Here is a 22,195-nt window from a genome sequence, read left to right on the forward strand (position 1 = left end):
CCTTGAAGTTCTGGAAAACGGTTAAAGACCTGGAGAATAAACCCTCCTCACAGCTGCCCATGTCCCTTAATGTTGATGATGTGGTTGTTACTGGCAAGAAGCACATGGCTGAGCTCTTAACCACCACTTCATTAAGTCAGGATTCCTATTTGACTCAGCCATGCCTCCTTGCCGTCCAACATTTCCTAATCTCCCACAACTTCTAATGCAACTGTCCCTGGTGCTTCGCCCTCTTTTTCTCTTGCCCCGCTACAAAGTTTCTCCCCGCAGGCAATCACTGAGTCCAAGGTGCTAAAGGAGCTCCTTAAACTTGACCCCAAAAAAACATCTGGGTCAGATGATTTTGACCCTTTCTTCTTTAAGGTTGCTGCCCCTATCATCGCCAAGCCTATCTCTGAACATTTTAACATATCTCTCCTTTCTGGGAAGGTTCCCATTGCTTGGAAGGCCGCCATTGTTCGTCCTTTATTTAAAGGGGAGATCAAGCTGATCCTAACTGTTATAGGCCTATTTCTATTTTGCCCTGTTTATCAAAAGTGTTGGGAAAAACTTGTCAATAATCGACTGACTGGCTTTCTTGATGTCCATAGTATTCTCTCGGGTATGCAATCTGGTTTCCGCTCATTTTATGGATGTGTCAATGCAACCTTAAAGGTCCTCAATGATGTCACCATTGCCCTTGATTCTAAGCAATATTGTGCTGCTATTTTTATTGACTTGACCAAAGCTTTTGATACGTATTGGTGTCTCTGAGGGGTCTTTGGCTTGGTTTGCTAACTACCTCTCTCAAAGAGTGCAGTGTATAATGTCAGAAAATCTTCTGTCTCAACCATTGCCTGTCACCAAGGGAGTACCCCAAGGCTCGATCCTAGGCCCCACGCTCTCCTCAATTTACATCAACAACATAGCTCAGGCAGTAGGAAGCTCTCTCATCCATTTATATGCAGATGATACAGTCTTATACTCAGCTGGCCCCTCCCCGGATTTTGTGTTAAACAATCTACAACAAAGCTCTCTTAGTGTCCAGCAAGCTTTCTCTACCCTTAACCTTGCTCTGAACACCTCCAAAACAAAGGTAATTTGGTTTGGTAAGAAGCATGCCCCTCCTCCCACAGGTTTGATTACTACCTATGAGGGTTTAGAGCTTGAGGTAGTCACCTCATACAAGTACTTGGAAGTATGGCTAGATGGTACACTGTCCTTCTGTCAGCACATATCAAAGCTGCAGGCTAAAGTTAAATCTAGATTTGGTTTCCTCTATCGTAATCGCTCCTCTTTCACCCCAGGTGCCAAACTAACCCTGATTCAGATGACCATCCCACCCATGCTAAATTACGGAGACATCATTTATAGATCGGCAGGTAAGGGTGCTCTGGAGCGGCTAGATGTTCTTTACCATTCGGCAATCAGATTTGCCACCAATGCTCCTTTTAGGACACATCACGGCACTCTATACTCCTCTGTAAACGGGTCATCTCTGTATACCCGTCGCAAGACTCACTGGTTGATGCTTATTTATAAAACCTTCTTAGGCCTCACTCCTCCCCTATCTGAGATATCTACTGCAGCCCTCATCCTCCACATACAACACCCGTTCTGCCAGTCACATTCTGTTAAAGGTAACCAAAGCACACACATCCCTGAGTCGCTCCTCTTTTCAGTTTGCTGCAGCTAGCGACTGGAACGAGTTGCAACAAACACTCAAACTAGACAGTTTTATCTCAATCTCTTCATTCAAAGACTCAATCATGGGCACTTACTGACAGTTGTGGCTGCTTTGTGTGATGTATTGTTGTCTCTACCTTCTTGCCCTGTACGTGCTGTTGTCTGAGCCCATGTATACCATGTTTTGTGCTGCTACCATGTTGTGTTGCTACCATGTTGTTGTTATGTTGTGTTGCTACCATGCTGTGTTGTCATGTGTTGCTGTCTTGCTATGTTGTATCTTAGGTCTCTCTTTATGTAGTGTCCTGTTGTCTCTCTTGTTGTGATGTGTGTTTTGTCCTATATTTATATTGTATTTATTTTTTATCAAGGGGACCCGTCACCGCAGGAGGCTTTTTTGTCTTTTGGTAGGCCATAATTGTAAATAAGAATTTGTTCTTAACTGACTTGCCTAGTTAAATAAAATAAATAAATAGAAAATTAGTAATAGGAAACAGTATGGCAGCAGTGTGTGTGTGTGTGTGTGTGTGTGTGTGTGTGTGTGTGTGTGTGTGTGTGTGTGTGTGTGTGTGTGTGTGTGTGTGTGTGTGTGTGTGTGTGTGTGTAAGAGTGTCAGTTTTGCCCTGATAGGTGGATATACACGTAAACAGGGTCTGAAAAGTGACTGGTAGCAGGAATACTCATGGTAATATATACAGTGCATTTTGAATGTATTCAGACCCCTTATTACAGCCTTATTCTAAAATTGATTAAATTTTTAAAAATCCTCATAAATCCACACACAATACTCCATAATTACAAAGTGAAAACAAGTTTAGACATTTTTGCTAATTTATTACAAATAAAAAACAGATACCTTATTTACATAAGTATTCGAGACCCTTTGCAATGAGACTTGAATTGAGGTCAGGTGCATCCTGTTTCCATTGATCATCCTTGAGATGTTTCTACAACTTGATTGGAGTCCACCTGTGGTAAATTCAATTGATTGGACATGATTTGGAAAGCCACACACCTGTCTATATAAGGTCCCCGTTGACAGTGCATGTCAAAGCAAAAACCAAGACATGAGGTCGAAGGAATTGTCTGTAGAGCTCTGAGAGAGGATTGTGTCGAGGCACAGATCTGGGGAAGGGTACCAAAAAATGTCTGCTGAAGGTCCCCAAGAACACAATGGCTTCCATAATTTTTAAATGGAAGAAGTTTGGACCACCAACTTCCTAGAGCTTACTGCCCGGCCAAACTGAGCAATCGGGGGAGAAGGGCCATGGTCAGGGAGGTGACCAAGGACCCGATGATCACTCTGACAGAGCTAAAAATTAAAGCAGGAAGCACAAGTGACTCGGTCTATAAAAAAATGGTCAGATGAAGCAGATGCTAAACTACAGGACTGTTTTGCTATCACAGACTGGAACATGTTCCGGGATTCTTCTGATGACATTGAGGAATACACCACATCAGTCACTGGCTTTATCAATGAGTGCATTGAGGACGTCGTCCCCACAGTGACTGTACGTACATACCCCAACCAGAAGCCATGGATTACAGGCAACATTCATACTAAGCTAAAGGGTAGATCTGCCGCTTTCTAGATGCGGGACTCTAACCCGGAAGCTTACAAGAAATCCCGCTATACCCTGCGACGAACCATCAAACAGGCAAAGCGTCAATACAGGGCTAAGATTTAATCATAATACACCGGCTCCGACGCACGTTGGATGTGACAGGGCTTGCAAACTATTACAGACTACAAAGGGAAGCACAGCCGCGAGCTGCCCAGTGACACAAGCCTACCAGACGAGCTAAATCACTTCTATGCTCGCTTCGAGGCAAGCAACACTGAGGCAGGCATGAGAGCATCAGCTGTTCCGGACGACTGTGTGATCACGCTCTCCGTAACCGACGTGAGTAAGACGTTTAAACAGGTCAACATACACAAGGCTGCGGGGCCAGACGGATTACCAGGACGTGTGCTCCGGACATGTGCTGACCAACTGGCAGGTGTCTTCACTGACATTTTCAACATGTCCCTGATTGAGTCTGTAATACCAAAGCAGACCACCATAGTCCCTGTGCCCAAGAACACAAAGGCAACCTGCCTAAATGACTACAGACCCGTAGCACTTACGTCTGTAGCCATGAAGTGCTTTGAAAGGCTGGTAATGGCTCACATCAACACCATTATCCCAGAAACCCTAGACCCACTCCAATTTGTATACCGCCCAAACAGATCCACAGATAATGCAATCTCTATTGCACTCCACACTGCCCTTTCCCACCTGGACAAAAAGAACACCTATGTGAGAATGCTATTCATTGACAACAGCTCAGCGTTCAACACCAGAGTACCCTCAAAGCTCATCACTAAGCTAAGGAACCTGGGACTAAACACCTCCCTCTGCAACTGGATCCTGGACTTCCTGACGGGTCTACCCCAGGTGGTGAGGGTAGGTAGCAACACATCTGCCACACTGATCCTCAACACTGGAGCTTCCCAGGGGTGCGTGCTCAGTCCCCTCCTGTACTCCCTGTTCACCCACGACTGCATGGCCAGGCACGAGTCCAACACCATCATTAAGTTTGCAGACGACTCAACAGTGGTAGGCCTGATCACCGACAACGACGAGACAGCCTATAGGGAGGAGGTCAGAGACCTGGCCGGGTGGTGCCAGAATAACAACCTATCCCTCAACGTAACCAAGACTAAGGAGATGATTGTGGACTACAGGAAAAGGAGCACCGAGCACATCCCCATTCTCATCGACGGGGCTGTAGTGGAGCAGGTTGAGAGCTTCAAATTCATTGGTGTCTACATCAACAACAAACTAGAATGGTCCAAACACACCAAGACAGTTGTGAAGAGGGCACGACAAAGCCTATTCCCCCTCAGGAAACTAAAAAGATTTGGCATGGGTCCTGAGATCCTCAAAGGTTCTACAGCTGTAACATCGAGAGCATCCTGACCGGTTGCATCACTGTCTGGTACGGCAATTGCTCGGCCTCTGACCGCAAGGCACTTCAGAGGGTAGTGCGTACGGCCCAATACATCACTGGGGCAAAGCTGCCTGCCATCCAGGACCTCTACACCAGGCGGTGTCAGAGGAAGGCCCTAAAAATTGTCAAAGACCCCAGCCACCCCAGTCATAGACTGTTCTCTCTACTACCGCATGGTAAGCGGTACCGGAGTGCCAAGTCTAGGACAAAAAGGCTTCTCAACAGTTTTAACCTCCAAGCCATAAGACTTCTGAACAGTTAACCAATGTTACCCGGACTATTTACATTGTGTGCCCCCCACCAACCCCTCTTTTACGCTGCTGCTACTCTCTGTTTATCTTATATGCATAGTCACTTTAACCATACATCCATGTACATACTACCTCAATTGGCCCGACCAACCAGTGCTCCCGCACATTGGCTAACTGGGCTATCTGCATTGTGTCCCACCTCCCGCCAACCCCTCCTTTTACGCTACTGCTACTCTCTGTTCATCATATATGCATAGTCACTTTAACCATACCTACATGTACATACTACCTCAATGAGCCTGACTAACCGGTGTCTGTATATAGCCTTGCTACTCTTATTTTAAAATGTATTTTTACTGTTGTTTTCTTTCTTTACTTTCTTTACACACACACACACACACACACACACACACACACACACACACACACACACACACACACACACACACACACACACACTGTGGAGAGACCTGAAAATAGTTGTGCAGCGATGCTCCCCATCCAACCTGGCAGAGCTTGAGAGGATCTGCAGAGAATAATGGGAGAAACTCCCCATATACAGGTGTGCTAAGCTTGTAGCATCATACCCAAGAAGGTGTACTTGCTGCCAAAGGTGCTTCAACAAAGTACTGAGAAAAGGGTCTGAATACTTATGTAAATGTGATATTTACTTTTTTATTAAAAAAAGAATAATTTGCAAACATTTCTAAAACCTGTTTTTGTTTTGTCATTATGGGTTATTGTGTGTAGATTGATTAGGGGGGGGGGGGACAATTTAATCCATTTAAGAATAAGCCTGTAACATACATTTTTGGGGGAAAAAGTCAAGGTGTCTGAATACCTTCCGAATGCACTGTACATAAATACATGTAAAAAGGAGTAATATTGACCAGTAGATAGATTCTAATGGTAATGGAAATCAATCATCAATCATTTAGAGAGTTACATCAGACATCTGTTGTCTCCATCACGTAGATCATTTGTAATTACCATCTAAATCTCCTCATTATGCCTGAGTCACGAGGCCTTTGTCATTAATAGTAGTTTTCCACATTCAATGAGCTATTCCGGGCTGGGCTCATTATCATTCTATGGTTTCTCACTTGCTACCAGAGGTGTAACATAGTTAATTACAACTACTCTAGTTACAGTAATTGATCAACTTTTCTGAGTACTTATAATATTTTTCAGTAACTTTTCTTCTACTTGAGTAGGATATTTCAGTACTCTCCAACTCTGGTGAGTGGAAGCGGGGGTTTGTGAATGAGTGAGTGAGTCAGTAAGTGAATAGTTAATAGTATATTTAATTTTTAAATTAGCTACTATTTATTTTTTACTTTAGTCTTTTTTTTAACCAGTAATTGTACTTCTACTTGAGTCAAATGTAATTAAAGTAACATTACTTCTACTTGAGTATATTTTCGTACTCTTTCTACCCCCTTATTTACAAAAACTTGAGAGTAAAGTCTGAACTGCATTGGCTACAATCCAGTAACAACATCCGGTCCTTCATTTCACATGTACATTTCACATTTTATGTCATGTAGCAGACGCTCTTATCCAGAGCGACTTACAATTAGTACATTCATCTTAAGATAGCAAGGTAAGACAACAACACATCACACAATCTTATCTTATCTTAAGTACCTTTTCCCTCAACAAAGGGAAACAAGGTGCAGACCGTGACTACATTCCACTGTAGTCAAGGCCTTTGCGAAATTTAACACATTTATTTTAAATATTCCTACTCAATACATTATATAGAATTCCACTATGTAGCAATTACATTTAAAAACGTGCTCAAATACAGAGTAGGCTAGATACAGTTAGTAAACTATAATTTGATGTCAATATCTCGTGACCGGAGAAAACAACCAATGAAAACAACAGCGAAACTCGTGACGTCTCCTAGATCCCTCGTTCCAATTGGCCATAAATGACCGAGTTCCGGTTAACCGCCCCAACCCCCACGAGCTCCTATAAAACCCTTGTGAGAGACAAAGAACGATCTAGTCCAGCTGATCCGACCCAGACAGGTCCCTGCTGCATGAAAACTCTCCCGACATAGGCGTCAGGATCCCAGACTGACTGCGGAGGTTTAAACTCCTGGGACGCGAATGAAGAAACTTCTCCTGCTTCACTTCACATACAGAGGTTTAGTGAGAAAAGGGAAAAAGAGTAAAAGAAGAAAATGGATCGTTTTAAATTGCGAAAAGCTGAACCCAAAGATGTGCCTGACATACTGCGACTCATAAAGGTAGGCCAAAACTTCACCCCCAAAAACTTTGACAAGGAGTTGACCCATACTTTGTTGTTATTTTGTAGCCCTGGCAAGGCTAAGCCCAGTCGAAACCGTTTTGTTTGACTGCATTGAGAGACTCCGCAAATGTGTCTGTCTTGGTGACAAATACCGACAATTTCTGCTGCATATCAGTAGGTATCACAGTTCGCTCTGTAGTTTTGTACCTTTGCCTTTATTACATTGGCAAATAGCCAATTTTCCTCTGTTTGATGTGGTTATAACGTCAAACGTTGTTTTCTTCGTTGACGGTCAGTTATCTGTGACTTTTAAACTCCATCTTGACCCGGTCTTGGTTTTTGATTCTGAAATGTTTCTTCTCTTCAGGAACTGGCTAAATATGAAGACATGGAAGATCAAGTGATACTGACTGAGAAAGGTGAGTGTGAATTAAAGCTAAGCATTTCTCTCGGGCACCGTGTGACTGCAGTGCATGCAGAGTTTATAAGGCGTTTTTTTTTTTTACGTTTGTGATAACAGATCTGCTCGAGGACGGATTCGGTGACCATCCATTTTACCACTGCATCGTGGCGGAAGTCCCCAGTGACAAGCAGAGCAACAACGGTAAGATTCTATTTCTCAAATAATCGCACCTATTCCCTGGAGCACACTTGTACATCTGAGGATTGGATGGATATGCTGAGTGTGACATACGATAATTATAGCAAACTATGGTGGGTGTGACTGAAATGGTGCCTCATATGTTTCTGCGCCATGGGAATACCTAGTATGTAGCTTCTTCCCCTATGCCATTCCTAAACCGAAACCTGTTAGCCCAGTTTGTGCTGTACATACTGTCCTTACTCTATACACACACCCATTTCCTTACAATAGTTATGATGCGATGCATAATGGTATGACAGTTGTCTTGTTTGAAACATTGTTGCTGTACGATCACATTTCTCTGCTCGAAAGGCTGGTTTGTCTAGGCCTACTTCCTGTTATGATGTGGATGCCACTCCGATGTAGGCCAGACACACTTGTATGACACACCCGCCAACCGACTTCCGTTGTTAGTTTCTCTGAGCTAGAACAGCCTGTCTCCACGCGTCAGTTCTCACAACACAACTGACACTTCTCCTCTTTACACAGTCCCCTGGCAACCAGACTGAGTTAATCGCTGAAAGTACAAGTTAATCTTAACCATAGATCTATGAGCAGCTCTGCCCCTCCAAGTCCTAACCACCCTTAACCATTTAGGGAAAATGCTAAACTGACCTTAGATTAGTGTCTAGGGGTAACTCCGGTATGAGCTGTTACATTACATCTGGCTTGTTTTTATGTGTGTGGGTTTACTTCTGTGTGTCCAGGTCCTGTGGTGATTGGGTTTGCCATGTACTACTTCACATATGACCCCTGGATTGGCAAGCTGCTTTACCTGGAAGACTTCTTTGTCATGGGAGAGTACAGGGGTAAGCAAAATAACTATTCCTCCTACTCTGTCGCTCTCTCCTTCCTTTCCTCTCGGTCCTGACCAGTAACCATTATCTCATTCTGTCATCCTTCCACCAGGGTTTGGCATCGGCTCAGAGATCCTCAAGCTCCTCAGTCATGTGAGTAACTTTGGAGTTATGACCCTGTACAAACATGGTAACAACTAGATGGGAGCTGTCAGTCAGTTACATGGCCCTGGCCAGAATCCTGTTGTAGGTCAATGCCTCAAACAGAATCCCATAGAGCCCATTTCAATGAGTTATTCTTTGTAAAGGCTGATTCTCTTCTGTGCGTTTTTGGTTATTGCTGTTGAAATGATCAATGAATGTTTTGGGGAAAGCTGTAGGTATAAGATGGTGTTTGCAGGAAATGTGGATGGCTTTGTGAAGGGGGGGGGCTCGCTGTCAGGTGCATGTGTGCTAACACCTGCCCTCCCTTCCTCTCTCCCCCTCAGACAGCAGTCAAGACTCGCTGCAGCAGCATGCACTTCATCGTCGCCGAGGGCAACCAGGCGTCGATAGAGTTCTACAAGCGTCGCGGCGCAGCTGACCTCTCTCTGGAGGAGGGATGGAGGCTCTTCAAGATCGACAAGAGCTCCCTCCTCAAGATGTCCTCCGGCCCCGAAGAGTGAGCTGGCCCCAAGACACATAGAAAGATGGGAGTGAGAGACTTGGGTCTATTTAATTATTTGCCTGTCTCTTACTTCAGCAGTTGGGTGGTGGGGGGGTGTGACTACTGACAGATTACTATTAAAAGGGGCATTAAACATTACTAATCATGTGTACTAACTTAATTTAGGGTTCCGTTTAGATTTTTTAAAATCACGTTTTATCTGAAGCCATCGTTTTAGTAGTGGTAGTATTTTTTTCTGCTAATCCAACACCTTAGGATTCCTAGCGTTCTCTGTAGTTTGAATGTTTATTATGTTGGTGTAATTAAAATTTTCAGAGCACATTTGTGTGGTGACTGATTTCTCTAGAGCTAAGAGGGGAAATTAAATCCCTGGCCCCCAATGCAGGTGAGGTTGGGGATCATGATGGTGTGGGAGGGGAGGGCTTTACGAACATGCATCACTTCATATGCCTTACCTCCCTTCATCCTCCGTCTCTCGTGGGAGTCATTTCAGAATGATGTCATCAAGACACTTAAATGCAGCCTTTTCCTCTTTCTCCTCCATCTCATACCTTCTCTCTGAAATGGGGATGTGTGTCTGTTAGTCTACGGCAAGGAACACTTAGTTACTGCACTGACCTTGGAAAGACGCCAAACTGTCAGTGTCTAATGCTCAGACACATCCTAGTCAGATCTAGCAGAAACCAGGGGTGTAGAAATACATATCAGTGGGATGTCTGTATTTTGAACATTCACTGCGGCAATGCCTGAAACGAACACAGCCAGAACCTAACCCTGTAGTGGCCCAGTAGAGTTTAGAGAATATTGCAAACACTGTCTCAACCCCTTGCCCAGGCAGAGACGGATCCTCTTTACTGTAACCCTGTCAAAAGTCATCTCTAGTAGACACTTGTACTCCACTCTAAACCTTCCTAAGAACTCAAATAGCTCTTGAAAACATTTCTTTGGCATTACTCCATTAAATACAATGAAGGACATCAATAGGGCAGGACCAAGTGTGTGACTTAGTTACTGTTGAGCCACATACAGCATAGACTGTAATATTTTCAGTGCATTTGTAAAGTATTCAGACCACTTTTCCCACAATGTTACATTACAGCCTCACTCTAAAATTGATTAAATTAAATTTCTCAGTCTGCACACAATACCCCATAATGACAAAGTGAAAGGTCTTCAGAAAATGTGTCTAAAATTTCAACAAACCTTATTTACATTAGTATTCAAGCCATGAGGACGAGGAAATCGTCCGTATAGCGCCGAGACAAGATTGTGTCAAGGGAAGGCTATCAAAAAATTATGCAGCATTGAAGGTCCCCAAGAACATGGCCTGCATCGTAATTAAATGGAAGTTTGGAACCACCAAGACTCTTCCTCGAGCTGGCCGCGCGGCCAAACGAAACAATCAGGGGAGAAGGACCTTGGTCAGGGAGGTGAGAAAGAACCTGATGGTCACTGACAGAGCTCCAGAGTTCCTTTGTGGAGATGGTTGTTCTTCTGGAAGGTTCTGTCTCTGCAGTACTCCACCAATCAGGCCTTTATGGAAGAGTGGCCAGACGGAAGCCACCCCAGCCCGCTTGGAGTTTGCCAAAAGGCACCTAAAGAACTCTGACCATGAGAAACAAGATTCTCTTTGGCCTGAATGTCAAGGTTCAAGTCTTGTGGAAACCTGGCACCATCCCTAAGTTGAAGCATGGTGGTGGCAGCATCATGCTGTGGGGATGTTTTTCAGTGGCAGGGACTGGAAAACTAGTCAGGGTTGAGGGAAAGATGAACGGAGCAAAGTACAGAGAGATCCTTGGAAACCTGCTCCAGAGCGCTCAGGACCTCAGACTGGGGCAAAGGTTTGTTGTCCTTCCAACAGGACAACGACCCTAAGCACACAGCCAAGACAACACAGGAGTGGCTTTGAGACAAGTCTTTGAATGTCCTTGAGTGGCCCAGCCAGAGCCCAGACTTGAACCCGATCTAACATCTCTGGAGAAACCTGAAAATAGCTGTGCAGCGACACTCCCCATCCAACCTGACAGAGCTTGAGGATCTGCAGAGAACAATGTGAGAAACTACCCAAATACAGGTGTGCCAAGCTTGTAGCATCATACCCAAGAAGATTTGAGACTGTAATCGCTGCCAAAGGTGCTTCAACAAAGTACCGCGTAAAGGGTCTGAATACTTATGTAAATGTGATATTTCAGTTTATTTTCAAAAATATCTAAAACCTGTTTTTGCTTTGTCCTTATGGGCTATTGTGTGTAGGTTGATGAGGGGAAAAACAATCAATTTAATCAACCTTAGAATAAGGCTGTAACGTAACAAATTGTGGAAAAAGTCAAGGGGTCTGAATATTTTCCGAATGCTCTGTACATCTGAGACGGCGGGGAAGAGGAGACGGAAAAAGAGACAGCATCCTTTATCTCCAGACAGGGAATAATATTTTCATCCTAGATTCCCCATGAGCCTCGCTGACCTTTGAACCTGACTTGTTTATGTCCAGAGTTCTAAACGGTGCCCCGTTACTGATTAACCATTGGCTGAGCGAGAGAGCCTGTGATGTTTCCATCTATTTAAAGACACACCAGGGAGATTAAACACTAATTCCCCATGAGGCCTTGAGAGCTTTTCTAACCCTTTTCAAACTAAACACAATGTTCTATTCTAGCACAGGTGTTCATCACTGTGTTGCACAAATAGACACATAAATGATCGTACACAGGCATTCACAGCCACGCAAACACCCCAGTGAGTCACACATGCCAAGGCATGACGGATAAGGTCGAGGGTCAAGTCATAACAGACACTCCCACCCCCAACTCACCTATCCCACAAGTTCGTTCACCCTCACTGCAGAGGGAAACTAAACTGTCTACATCAAAACAACTGTAGTGAACATGTTGTGTAACTCCCACCACAATGTTACAGCAGATTCAGTACGTTCAGTAGTGTTGTTAACCTGGTCCCATCAGGTAGTGTTGGAAGAGGAGTTGGCTAAAGCACATCAAAATGTGGGACAGGCTAGAGCTGCTGTAGTTCCTCGCCGTATCTTCTCCTCCGTATGTACGTTTTATGGTTAAATGGTTTTACAGGCAGGGAAGATAAATCCCTGTTTGAATAACCAATAACACACATCTGGAAAAATAGCCTTTGGACATGACCCACTTATCTCATAGATTGGACAGACTACCCTCTCTGTTTCTGTCTTTGTGAGAATACCAGAGGCATACACAGACCATGACTTTCCATGCATCCAGCACCAGTAAATATGTGCTGAAATTTAACTGTAATAACACAATCAGATATGAGTTTGATTTATTAGGACCATATCTCTGTTCATAGACAGTAGTTTTCTGGGAACAGACAATCAATACAAAATCAACCAATTCAAAATGAAAATCATCACCTGAAACACAAAATACTTAAAATATACACCACGTTTAAATATTCTTCAGTAGAAGTACATCTTTAACTTTTTTAATAATTTATGTAACATTATCGTAGTGCACTCTGTAGTAGATCAATGATGGGGGAATGTCTTTAGAAATAAATACAAAACATAACCAAAACAAACAAGCATGAGCAACAAGATTTAGAAACAAGATTTAGACATAAACACTGAAACGAGGTCAGAGGACAGCTGACAGGAGTCTCCTGTGTCCGTTGGCATGGTTACAACAGGTTGGCATGGTTAGTTGGCAAGGTAACAGAGCAAGAGGGAATGTGATGTATCATGTTACAGGAGAGACAGAGGTATGTTAAGGTGCTCTGTCTAGGGTGTGTTTCGGTGTGTGTACACCATGGAGTCGCGGTGCATATAGGGGTGTTGAATGTGATTTCGATCCACACTGGTACAGCACACCCAGACCTACAGAGTTTATTTCACCTCTAATAAGCCAGGTTATATCACTGAAAACAAATTGTATTTTTACGACAAGAGCCTGGTTCCAACCAATTTAGACATACAGTAGATTATGGTAATAACAGGCTCTCACCACTGGTGGGTGTGATGACATGATGTAACGTCCTCCAAAATTCAAATACTTTTCTGTTTTGTGTGTCAACACTAAGTGCACCCTGAGGAGCTTTGCCACCTAAGGAAAAACACTCTCAGGAAAAGAGGGCTGTTGTGAATATAGGTGATTCTGTCAGAAGTTGCAGTCCAACTCCTCTGACAACCGTTGTTATCATGCCAAGAATCCTAATCCCCTATATTCACATCAGCCATTGAGGATTTCACAATTTCATGAAACAAATCAGGTGCCAAAGGCATAGGAGAACAAGGGCCTGAGGGCCAGCAGCAAACCACACCTAGGAACACCACATGATTGAACACACACACACCCAAACACAGACTCTGACAAAACATTAGGACCACAACATGAACACACACATGCACAGTCAAATAAAACACCCTGGGTTTTACGGCCAATATAGGTGGATAATATCGGTGAAGCAATATACCGGCCGGGCTCCAATTATAACCTATCCTCTTACGTTTGAACCAAATGTTCCATGACAACAAAATGTGATTGTTTTGGGACCTTTGATGCCATTAACTTTCAAAATCTCAAACCAGGTTCTATGAACTCTGTATATGACTCTGAGTGCACTCTTCAGGTGCATTATGTGTGTGTGTGTGTGACAGCCAGGTGATGTGTCCAGGCTCTCTGTCTCAGCTAGCCGTGCTCTTGTCCTCGGTCTTCTCAGCCTGCCTGAGGGGAAGCAGGAATACACATCATTATTACTGAACACACCTCAGCTGAATCTCAAACATCTTTCCTCGATTCTTTGTCATGATGACTAACCTTGCCCTTGCCAAATGGCAGGTCCTTCCAGAGCGTCTCCACAGCATCCCGACCCTGCTGACTCCAGCTGTACACAGAGTCCCTGCTCACCTGAGACAGAGACAACCACACACACACACAAAATGGAAACACCTTCTATGAAGTCTGACCTCAATCAGACAAACCATGTGACAGATTTAGTGCACAAAATGTCATTTAAAAACACCCAACACACACGAATCACTCATTAAGTGTCTAATCTATTCATAACTCACAGAAATACAGCCATTAACCCCCCCCCAGTCAGCAGTCAGAGGTCCCAGCTTTCCTCCCTCCCTCTGAACGGCTGTCTCCTCATCACTTTCCTATCCTGCTGCTGTATCATACATCCTGTCTGTCTGATCTGGCTGTGTTGTGGCACACAGAAACACACACCTGTATCCTCTCTATCTCTGGGTGTGCCTCTCTCAGACAACAACATTAAACAGGCCTAAAATATACCAGGAATCCACACCAGAATAGGGCACCCCGCTTTGAAACCAAAGGGCAGACTATCAATCACATACCCTCCCCACACACAATCGCTCTTATTTCACAGCCAGAACTTCCTACAGGAAACCACAGCCTTTCCCGTTAGAGAGAGGGGAAAAAGGGATGGAAGACACACACTAACATTGCACCACACACACACACACACACACACACACACACACACACACACACACACACACACACACACACACACACACACACACACACACACACAGACACAGACACACACACACCTTGGTTAAGGAGGCAGCCTGCTGGGGGTAGAACATGGAAGCACTAAGAGCCATCAGCCCGACAGGAAACACCAGCCTCTTCACCCTGGAACCTAGAGACACAGAGTAGTGCTGAGCGATTAGTGCTTTTTGAGGTCAGTTCCAGTTCCAGTTCGGATTTAGAAAAATAGTCCCGGTTTTAGATTATTTATTATTACATTAAATGCATTTTGGGTTGAATGCTGTAACACAGAATTAAACAATTAATAAAAGTCCCATGATGGTTGTGACTGCCCATTACTGCTTATCACTTAATAACAATAATTTGTTCACCTTAGTTTAAAGCTAGAATCGTTCATTGAAACATTAAAGTGGACATCCTGCCTCATCTGTGGTAAAAAGCTGAGGGATGAGCCTGGTTGTGGACACCTACTCTTCGAACATCTCATTACAAAGTCATGTGTGTTAATATGGAGTTGTTCCCCTTTGCTGCTATAACAGCCTCCACTCTTCTGGGAAGGCTTTACACTAGATGTTGGAACATTGCTGCGGGGACCTGCTTCCATTCAGCCACAAGAGCATTACTGAGGTCGGGCACTGATGTTGGGCGATTAGGCCTGGCTCGCAGTCGGCATTCCAATTCATCCCAAAGGTGTTCGATTGGGTTGAGGTCAGGGCTCTGTGCAGGACAGTCAAGTTCTTCCACACCAATCTCAACAAAGCATTTCTGTATGGACCTCGCATGCGCAATAGGGCATTGTCATGCTGAAACAGTAAAGGGCCTTCCCCAAATTGTTGCCACAAAGTTGGAAGCACAGAATAGTCTAGAATGTCATTGTATGCTGTAGCGTTAAGATTTCCCTTCACTGGAACTAAGGGGCCCGAACCATGAAACACAACCCCATGACCATTATTCCTCCTCCAACAAACTTTAGTTGGCACTATGCGTTCGGGCAGGTAGCGTTCTCTTGGCATCCGCCAAACCCAGATTTGTCCATTTGACTGCTGAATGGTGAAGCGTGATTCATCACTCCAGAGAACGCATTTCCACTGCTCCCACGTTGAAAGTAACTGTCCTCTTCAGTAAGGCCATTCTACTGCCAATGTTTGTCTATGGAGATTGCATGGCTGTGTGCTCGATTTTATACACCTGTCAGCAACGGGTGTGGCTGAAATAGCCAAATCGACTAATGTGAAGGGGTCTTCACATACTCAAGTATATCAATGGATGTAGCAACTAAGGATTCTAAGTCATCATCACATCTCTGCTCAGGCTGTAGCAGCCAGCCAGCCATCTACAGACTTGCCAGGACAAGTGGCAGCAGTTAGCAATGGATTCTGGTCATTGTAGTTAATGACTATGTTGAATATTGGCCTGCTGAAAACTACAACTTCCTACTACATGGCAGAGTTCTTCCTTGATCTGATCTCTCTCTAGAGTAATGGCATATCGAGCTCACAGAAGATTGGATGGATTTCAAATAATTGAACCGACGTCGGTAAATGAGTTGTGTGTGCGCGCGTGTACACATTACCTTTGGCCAGGTACAATCCTAAGAAGCCAGAGAAGCCAACCACCCCGACGCTGGGATAGAGGTCCGGAGGAGGATCATTGAGGAACTCATATGTCTCTAAGAGAGAAAGAGAGAGACAGAGAGAGAGAGGACACACAGTTTTGTGTATGTATGTGTATATGAAAGTATCTGCATGATATGAGTGTCTTCTCACCTCTCACTGTCCTGGTGGAGGCGCTCACAGTGGGCTCTACAGTCCTGTAGACCTCCTGTTTCACAGGATATGACATCATAAAGAGGAGATAGAGAGAACTTTAATCTATGCTTCAATCATAAGAAGCTGCTGAGCGGAGGACAGCTCATAATAATAGCTGGAATGGAATTGTCTGGAAACCATGTGTTTGATGAGTATGATCCCATTCCATCTATTCCGTTCCAGCCATTACTATGAGGCACAACTCATTGTGTGTATGTTAGTGTGTCTAGTCTTGGTAGACAGTGTCTGTCACCTACCTCAGCTTTCTCCAGGGCAACCAGACCTGTTACCTACAGGAAAACAAGAACCACAAACCTTAAATCTGAGGATTCCAAAAGAAAATTAGAGAGATGCCACATGAGATTGCCTAGATTCCCCCATTGTGTTCCAGTTGACAGGTAAGTACGAGGCATACATCTCTGAGGAAGAGGGAGATGGGTGTACCTGACACTGGTTGGTGTAAGGCTCGGCCCATTTCCTCAGCTCGGCCACGCCCTGTTCCACTGGCCCCACCTCTGGCTCCACATACCGGAGCTGCGGCTCTGGAGTAGCATAGAGGGACGGGAGCTGCAACACGCACACATATTTCAATCGAGCAGCCTACAGCAACGTTGTCCTCTAAGTCATTTTATCTGCAAAGTGCCTTGTGGGAGCCTGCACCCACCCAAACAGCTCTTATTAGCAGATAAGATTGGACACGCATGTCACCTGTCCCTTCATGTAACTGCCAAATAATTGTTCCCGTACAGGAGAGGAGACAGAACAGCCATACTAGCTACCTCTTCAATACTGAGACTCAGAGCTGCAGGTTTCTTCTTCACCTCGCTGGTGGCCAGGACAGTCGCAGTGCCTGTCATCAGACCCAGGACCCCTGACACAGTGGCAGACTGCGGCACCTGGCATTGGTTACACATCATGATGCAGGATCATTACTTTATGGTAAATGGGTAAATGTATGGCAAGAATCAGGACATTCATGGCAGGTATTCAGACCCTTTGACTTTTTCCACATTTTGTTACATTTACAGCCTTATTCTAAAATGGATTAAATAAAAAATGTCCTTAATCTACACACAAGATGACAAAGCACATAATGACAAAGCAAAAACAGTTTTTTTGAAATGTTTGCAAATGTATTATAAATAAAAAACAGAAATACCTTATTTACATAAGTATTCAGACCCTTGCTATGAGACTTGAAATTGAGCTCAGGTGCATCCTGTTTCCATTGTTCATCCTTGTGATGACTTGATTTGAGTCCACCTGTGGTAAATTCAATTGATTGGACATGATTTGGAAAAGCACACACCTGTCTATATTAGGTCAGACAGTTGACAGTGCATGTCAGAGCAAAAACCAAGCCACGAGGTCGAGGAATTGGCCGTAGATCTCAGAGACGGGATTGTGTCGAGGCACAGATCTGAGGAAGGGTACCAAAACATTTCTGCAGCATTGAAGGTCCCCAAGAACACAGAGGCCTCCATCATTCTTAAATGGAAGAAGTTTGGAACCACTAAGACTTCCTAGAGCTGGCCGCCCGGCCAAACTGAGAAATCAGGGGAGAAGAGCCTTGGTCAGGGAGGTGACCAAGAACCCGATGGTCACTCTGACAGAGCTCCAGAGTTCCTCTGTGGAGATGGGAGAACCTTCCAGAAGGACAACCCTCTCTGCAACACTCCACCAATCAAGCCTTTATGGTAGTGGCCAAATGGAAGCCACTCCTAGTAAAAGTCACATGACAGCCCGCTTGGAGTTTGCCAAAAAGGACTCAGACCATGAGAAACAAGATTCTCTGGTCTGATGAAACCAAGATTGAACTCTCTGGCCTGAATGCCAAGCGTCATGTCGGGAGGAAACCTGACACCATCCCTACGGTGGATGGTGGTGGCAGCATCATGCTGTTGGGATGTTTTTCAGCGGCAGGGACTGGGATACTAGTCAGGATCGAGGGAAATATAAACGGTTCCAGACTGGGGCGAAGGTTCACCTTCCAACAGGACAACGACCCTAAGCACACAGCCAAGACAATGAAGGAGTTGAGAATGTTGTTGAGCCAGAGCCCGATCGAACATCTCTGGATACCTGAAAATAGCTGTGCAGCAACGCTCCCCATCTAACCTGACAGAGTTTGAGAGGATCCGAAGAGAAGAATGGGAGAAACACCCCAAATACAGGTGTGCCAAGCTTGTAGCGTCATACCCAAGAAGACTCGAGGCTGTAATCGCTGCCAAAGGTGCTTTAAAGTACTGCGTAAAGGGTCTGAATACTTATGTAAACTTGTTTTTTTCTACTAATTTTTTTTGCTTTGTCATTATTGGTTATTGTGTTTAGATTGAGGGGGGGAAACAATTTAATCCATTTTTAAATAAGGCTGTAACGTAACAAAATGTGGAAAGACAAGAGGTCTGAATACTTCCCGAGTGCACTGTAAGTTACACTAACGTTAGCCTACATAAGGGCAAAGTTTTGCACAAAATAAAGAATAAGGCTAATATATTAAGTATATTTAGAAACCCGGACATACCCGGTTTGTCCAGTAATGCCATGGCCAGATTTATGAATAAAAATACGTTTTACGAGATTAATTATTTTTTGATCACGAATTCAGATCGTAAAACGTCTTCTCTTTTAGCTCGTCATATATATGGCTAGCTAGCTAATGTCGAATATTTATAACTAACCCCTTCTGTCTATGTTAACTTCATTGACCCTGGCCACACTGTTGTAGTGGTTTGGTTTGCTGAGGCTGACGTTAGCTAGCTAGCCTATGCTCAGCCCAACCAACATCACTATTTTAAACAGTATTTTACGGTTGTCATTTTGTAGTCTGTACTATTCTAAGATAACCTAAATGTATCATACAAGATACAAAAAAACAGTTTAACCGTTACCAGTTTCCAAACGTTTGACATTTCTCTTCCTGGTGACTTTGCTTTTGTACGGCAAGTCAGACGGCAATAAAAACACCATATTTCAGTATTGTGGAACAAAATTCATCTCAGCAGCGACATCTGGTGGTGACACAAATCACATTTATTTATAAAGCCCTTCATACATCAGCTGATATCTCAAAGTGCTATACAGAAACCCAGCCTAAAATCCCAAACAGCAAGCAATGCAGGTGTAGAAGCACGGTGGCTAGGAAAAACTCCCTAGAAAGGCCAAAACCTAGGAAGAAACCAAGAGAGGAACCAGGCTATAAGGGGTGGCCAGTCCTCTTCTGGCTGTGCCGGGTGTAGATTATAACAGAACATGGCCAAGATGTTCAAATGTTCATAAATGACCAGCATGGTCAAATAATAATAATCACAGTAGTTGTCGAGGGTGCAACAAGTCAGCACCTCAGGAGTAAATGTCAGTTGGCTTTTCATAGCCGATCATTAAGAGTATCTCTACCGCTCCTGCTGTCTCTAGAGAGTTGAAAACAGCAGGTCTGGGACAGGTAGCACGTCCAGTGAACAGGTCAGGGTTCCATAGCCGCAGGCAGAACAGTTGAAACTGGAGCAGCAGCACGGCCAGGTGGACTGGGGACAGCAAGGAGTCATCATGCCAGGTAGTCCTGAGGCACACTATAGTGAGCATCACAGGTGAGCACATGACACACGTTTCCCCAACACAGTGGTGGAAAAAGTACACCTTTGTCATACTTGAGTAAAAGTATAGATACCTGAATAGAAAGTTACTCGAGTAAAAGTGAAAGTCACCCAGTAAAATACTACTTGAGTAAAAGTCTAAAAGTATAAGGTTGTAAATATACTTAAGTATCAAAAGTAAAAGTATAAATAATTTCATATTTCTTGTATTACGCAAAGCAGATGACACCATTTTCTTGTTTTTAAAATGTACCGATAGACAGGGGCACTCCAACATAATTTACAAAAGTTGCATGTGTTTAGTGAGTCAGCCAGATCAGAGGCAATAGGGATGACCACGTGTTATCTTTAGGAATGTAGTGAAATAAATGTCGTAAAAAATATAAATAGTAAAGTACAGATACCCCCCAAAACGACCTAGTTGTACTTTAAAGTATTTTTAGTTAAGTACTTTACACCACTGCCAACACACTCAATAAAACACTCAAGTAAAGCAGAAAAGCTTAACAGTATGAACATTTATTTCTGGATATAAATTACAAACTGTTCGAAATAGCAGTGTCTACTCAGATTATAGTAAATACATTGTTTATCTCGTTTATTTTTTCTTTTAGAAATAGTCATCGTACAGGGAGTTTCTATCCACCATATTCTATCATTTTATCCTACTGAGACTGAGGGCTGATTATAAATGCTGAGCTATGACAGACAGACAAGCCCTGTCCCAAATAAAAACAGCAGGAGTAATACACATGTTGACCAGCAGAGGGAGACCGCTGTTTAAAGACTGAAGTTTGGCATAATATTGGCCCGTTTGCCAGACGCATGCTATTCCTGGACTAAAAACACAACACTTTCAGTGGAGATTCACTATTGCGCATTGCTTTTTAGTGCAGAAGTAGGTTTAACGTCTGTAAAATCAACTGAGCTTAAGTGTTCATGATATTGTAATGAAACAGGCCGGGAGCAGGCCTCGAACCCTCGACCTTCTAGCCCGAAGTCCAGCGCGCTATTGACTGTGCCCCTAAAGCAAGCATGCTCGAGCGGCAGGGTCGATATCCGCGTCTATAAACCCAGGGTCATTACAATATCGATAGTAATTCTTACATGAGAAAATATTGACACAAAATAGGCAGATATGAGATGATGAAAGAATACCTTACTACATCTAAACTGCCTTACTGATGTTAACGGTCCCTGTTTATACACTACTGCCCACATCGAGCACACATCTTATTCCGTCAAATGGAGCCACTGCCCGTGAGGGGGGTCTGCCTGGTATTTATACAGTACCACAAACCGCTCTGTGACTTTCTGACTGTGGGAGAAAAGACATGTTTGTATGCTACTGCATAAATCCCGCCTGCGGATTTGATTGAATAGAGCCGTGAGTGCAGGCAAGAGGACGCTGGGTAGAGGAAAGGAGGGAAAGAAGAGGGAGATGTGGAATCAGAGAAAGAGTGACACAATCTCTCTCTCAAAGTATCATAAAGACTATGCTCTATTGCAAGGCAAATCACATCAACCCAACATCCCAACCACAATCACACAGTTAGCTGGTGGTGGATGGATCTCGATAAACACACATACAAAAAATGGCTGACAGACAGAACTGCAGAAGAACGTGCTTTAGCCCTTTTCATTGTTGCTCATGAAAAGAAGGAGAGATGAGCAGGTTCATATGCTGCAGCTGGCTCCGTCAGACAGACAGACAGACAGACAGGACTAAGCCAGGGTAGGGTTTACAAAGTAGGATCCATAAGTTAGCCAGATCTGTTAACAACTGTCTCCCCCTGCTGGTTAACATGTGTATTACTCCTGCCGTTTTTATTTGGGACCGGGCTTGTCTGTCTGTCATAGCTCAGCATTTATAATCAGCCCTCAGTCTCAGTAGGATAAAATTATAGAATATTGTGGATAAAAACACACTGCTCACCTGTGATGCAAACTATAGTATTTTTTTTAACCTTTATTTAACTAGGCAAGTCAGTTAAGAACAAATTCTTATTTACAATGA

At 43.8% G+C, this 22,195-nt stretch overlaps 2 protein-coding genes across 3 annotated transcripts; one reads left to right on the plus strand and one right to left on the minus strand.

The window, feature by feature from the left end:
• The first annotated feature begins 6,901 nt into the window (after positions 1–6,901).
• Positions 6,902–9,597, plus strand: LOC120050955 (diamine acetyltransferase 1-like). The gene is made up of 6 exons (XM_038997499.1): positions 6,902–7,167; positions 7,537–7,588; positions 7,690–7,773; positions 8,520–8,621; positions 8,722–8,762; positions 9,098–9,597. Exons 1-6 carry the CDS (start codon positions 7,102–7,104, stop codon positions 9,272–9,274), a joined length of 522 nt encoding a protein of 173 aa, XP_038853427.1. The 5' UTR covers positions 6,902–7,101; the 3' UTR covers positions 9,275–9,597.
• Positions 9,598–12,562: 2,965 nt separating this feature from the next.
• Positions 12,563–19,581, minus strand: LOC120050956 (MICOS complex subunit MIC26-like). 2 transcript variants are annotated; one of them, XM_038997500.1, is made up of 9 exons: positions 19,477–19,581; positions 17,365–17,481; positions 17,030–17,152; positions 16,843–16,875; positions 16,544–16,598; positions 16,351–16,446; positions 14,837–14,928; positions 14,073–14,162; positions 12,563–13,975 (listed from the first exon to the last, which is right to left on the minus strand). In XM_038997500.1, the coding sequence occupies exons 1-9, from the start codon at positions 19,495–19,497 to the stop codon at positions 13,940–13,942; spliced, it is 663 nt and encodes a 220-aa protein (XP_038853428.1). In that variant the 5' UTR covers positions 19,498–19,581; the 3' UTR covers positions 12,563–13,939. The 2 variants fall into 2 exon arrangements, with proteins under 2 accessions (XP_038853428.1, XP_038853429.1); XM_038997501.1 differs by having other exon boundaries at positions 12,563–13,979.
• Between the last annotated feature and the right edge of the window lie 2,614 nt (positions 19,582–22,195).

This window comes from Salvelinus namaycush, chromosome 7 (genome assembly GCF_016432855.1).
Source record: "Salvelinus namaycush isolate Seneca chromosome 7, SaNama_1.0, whole genome shotgun sequence".
Lineage (NCBI taxonomy): Eukaryota > Metazoa > Chordata > Actinopteri > Salmoniformes > Salmonidae > Salvelinus > Salvelinus namaycush.

Excerpts from the sequence above, each read along its gene's own strand:
- LOC120050955 (XM_038997499.1), top strand. The coding sequence starts at position 7,102 with ATGGATCGTTTTAAATTGCGAAAAGCTGAACCCAAAGATGTGCCTGAC. Across the intron at positions 8,622-8,721 it reads TGTCATGGGAGAGTACAGGG|GGTTTGGCATCGGCTCAGAG; the intron begins GTAAGCAAAATA and ends TCCTTCCACCAG. Across the intron at positions 8,763-9,097 it reads TCCTCAAGCTCCTCAGTCAT|ACAGCAGTCAAGACTCGCTG; the intron begins GTGAGTAACTTT and ends TCTCCCCCTCAG.
- LOC120050956 (XM_038997500.1), bottom strand. The coding sequence starts at position 19,497 with ATGTCAAACGTTTGGAAACTG. Across the intron at positions 16,447-16,543 it reads CTCCACCAGGACAGTGAGAG|AGACATATGAGTTCCTCAAT; the intron begins GTGAGAAGACAC and ends TTTCTCTCTTAG. Across the intron at positions 14,929-16,350 it reads AGGATTGTACCTGGCCAAAG|GTTCCAGGGTGAAGAGGCTG; the intron begins GTAATGTGTACA and ends CTGTGTCTCTAG.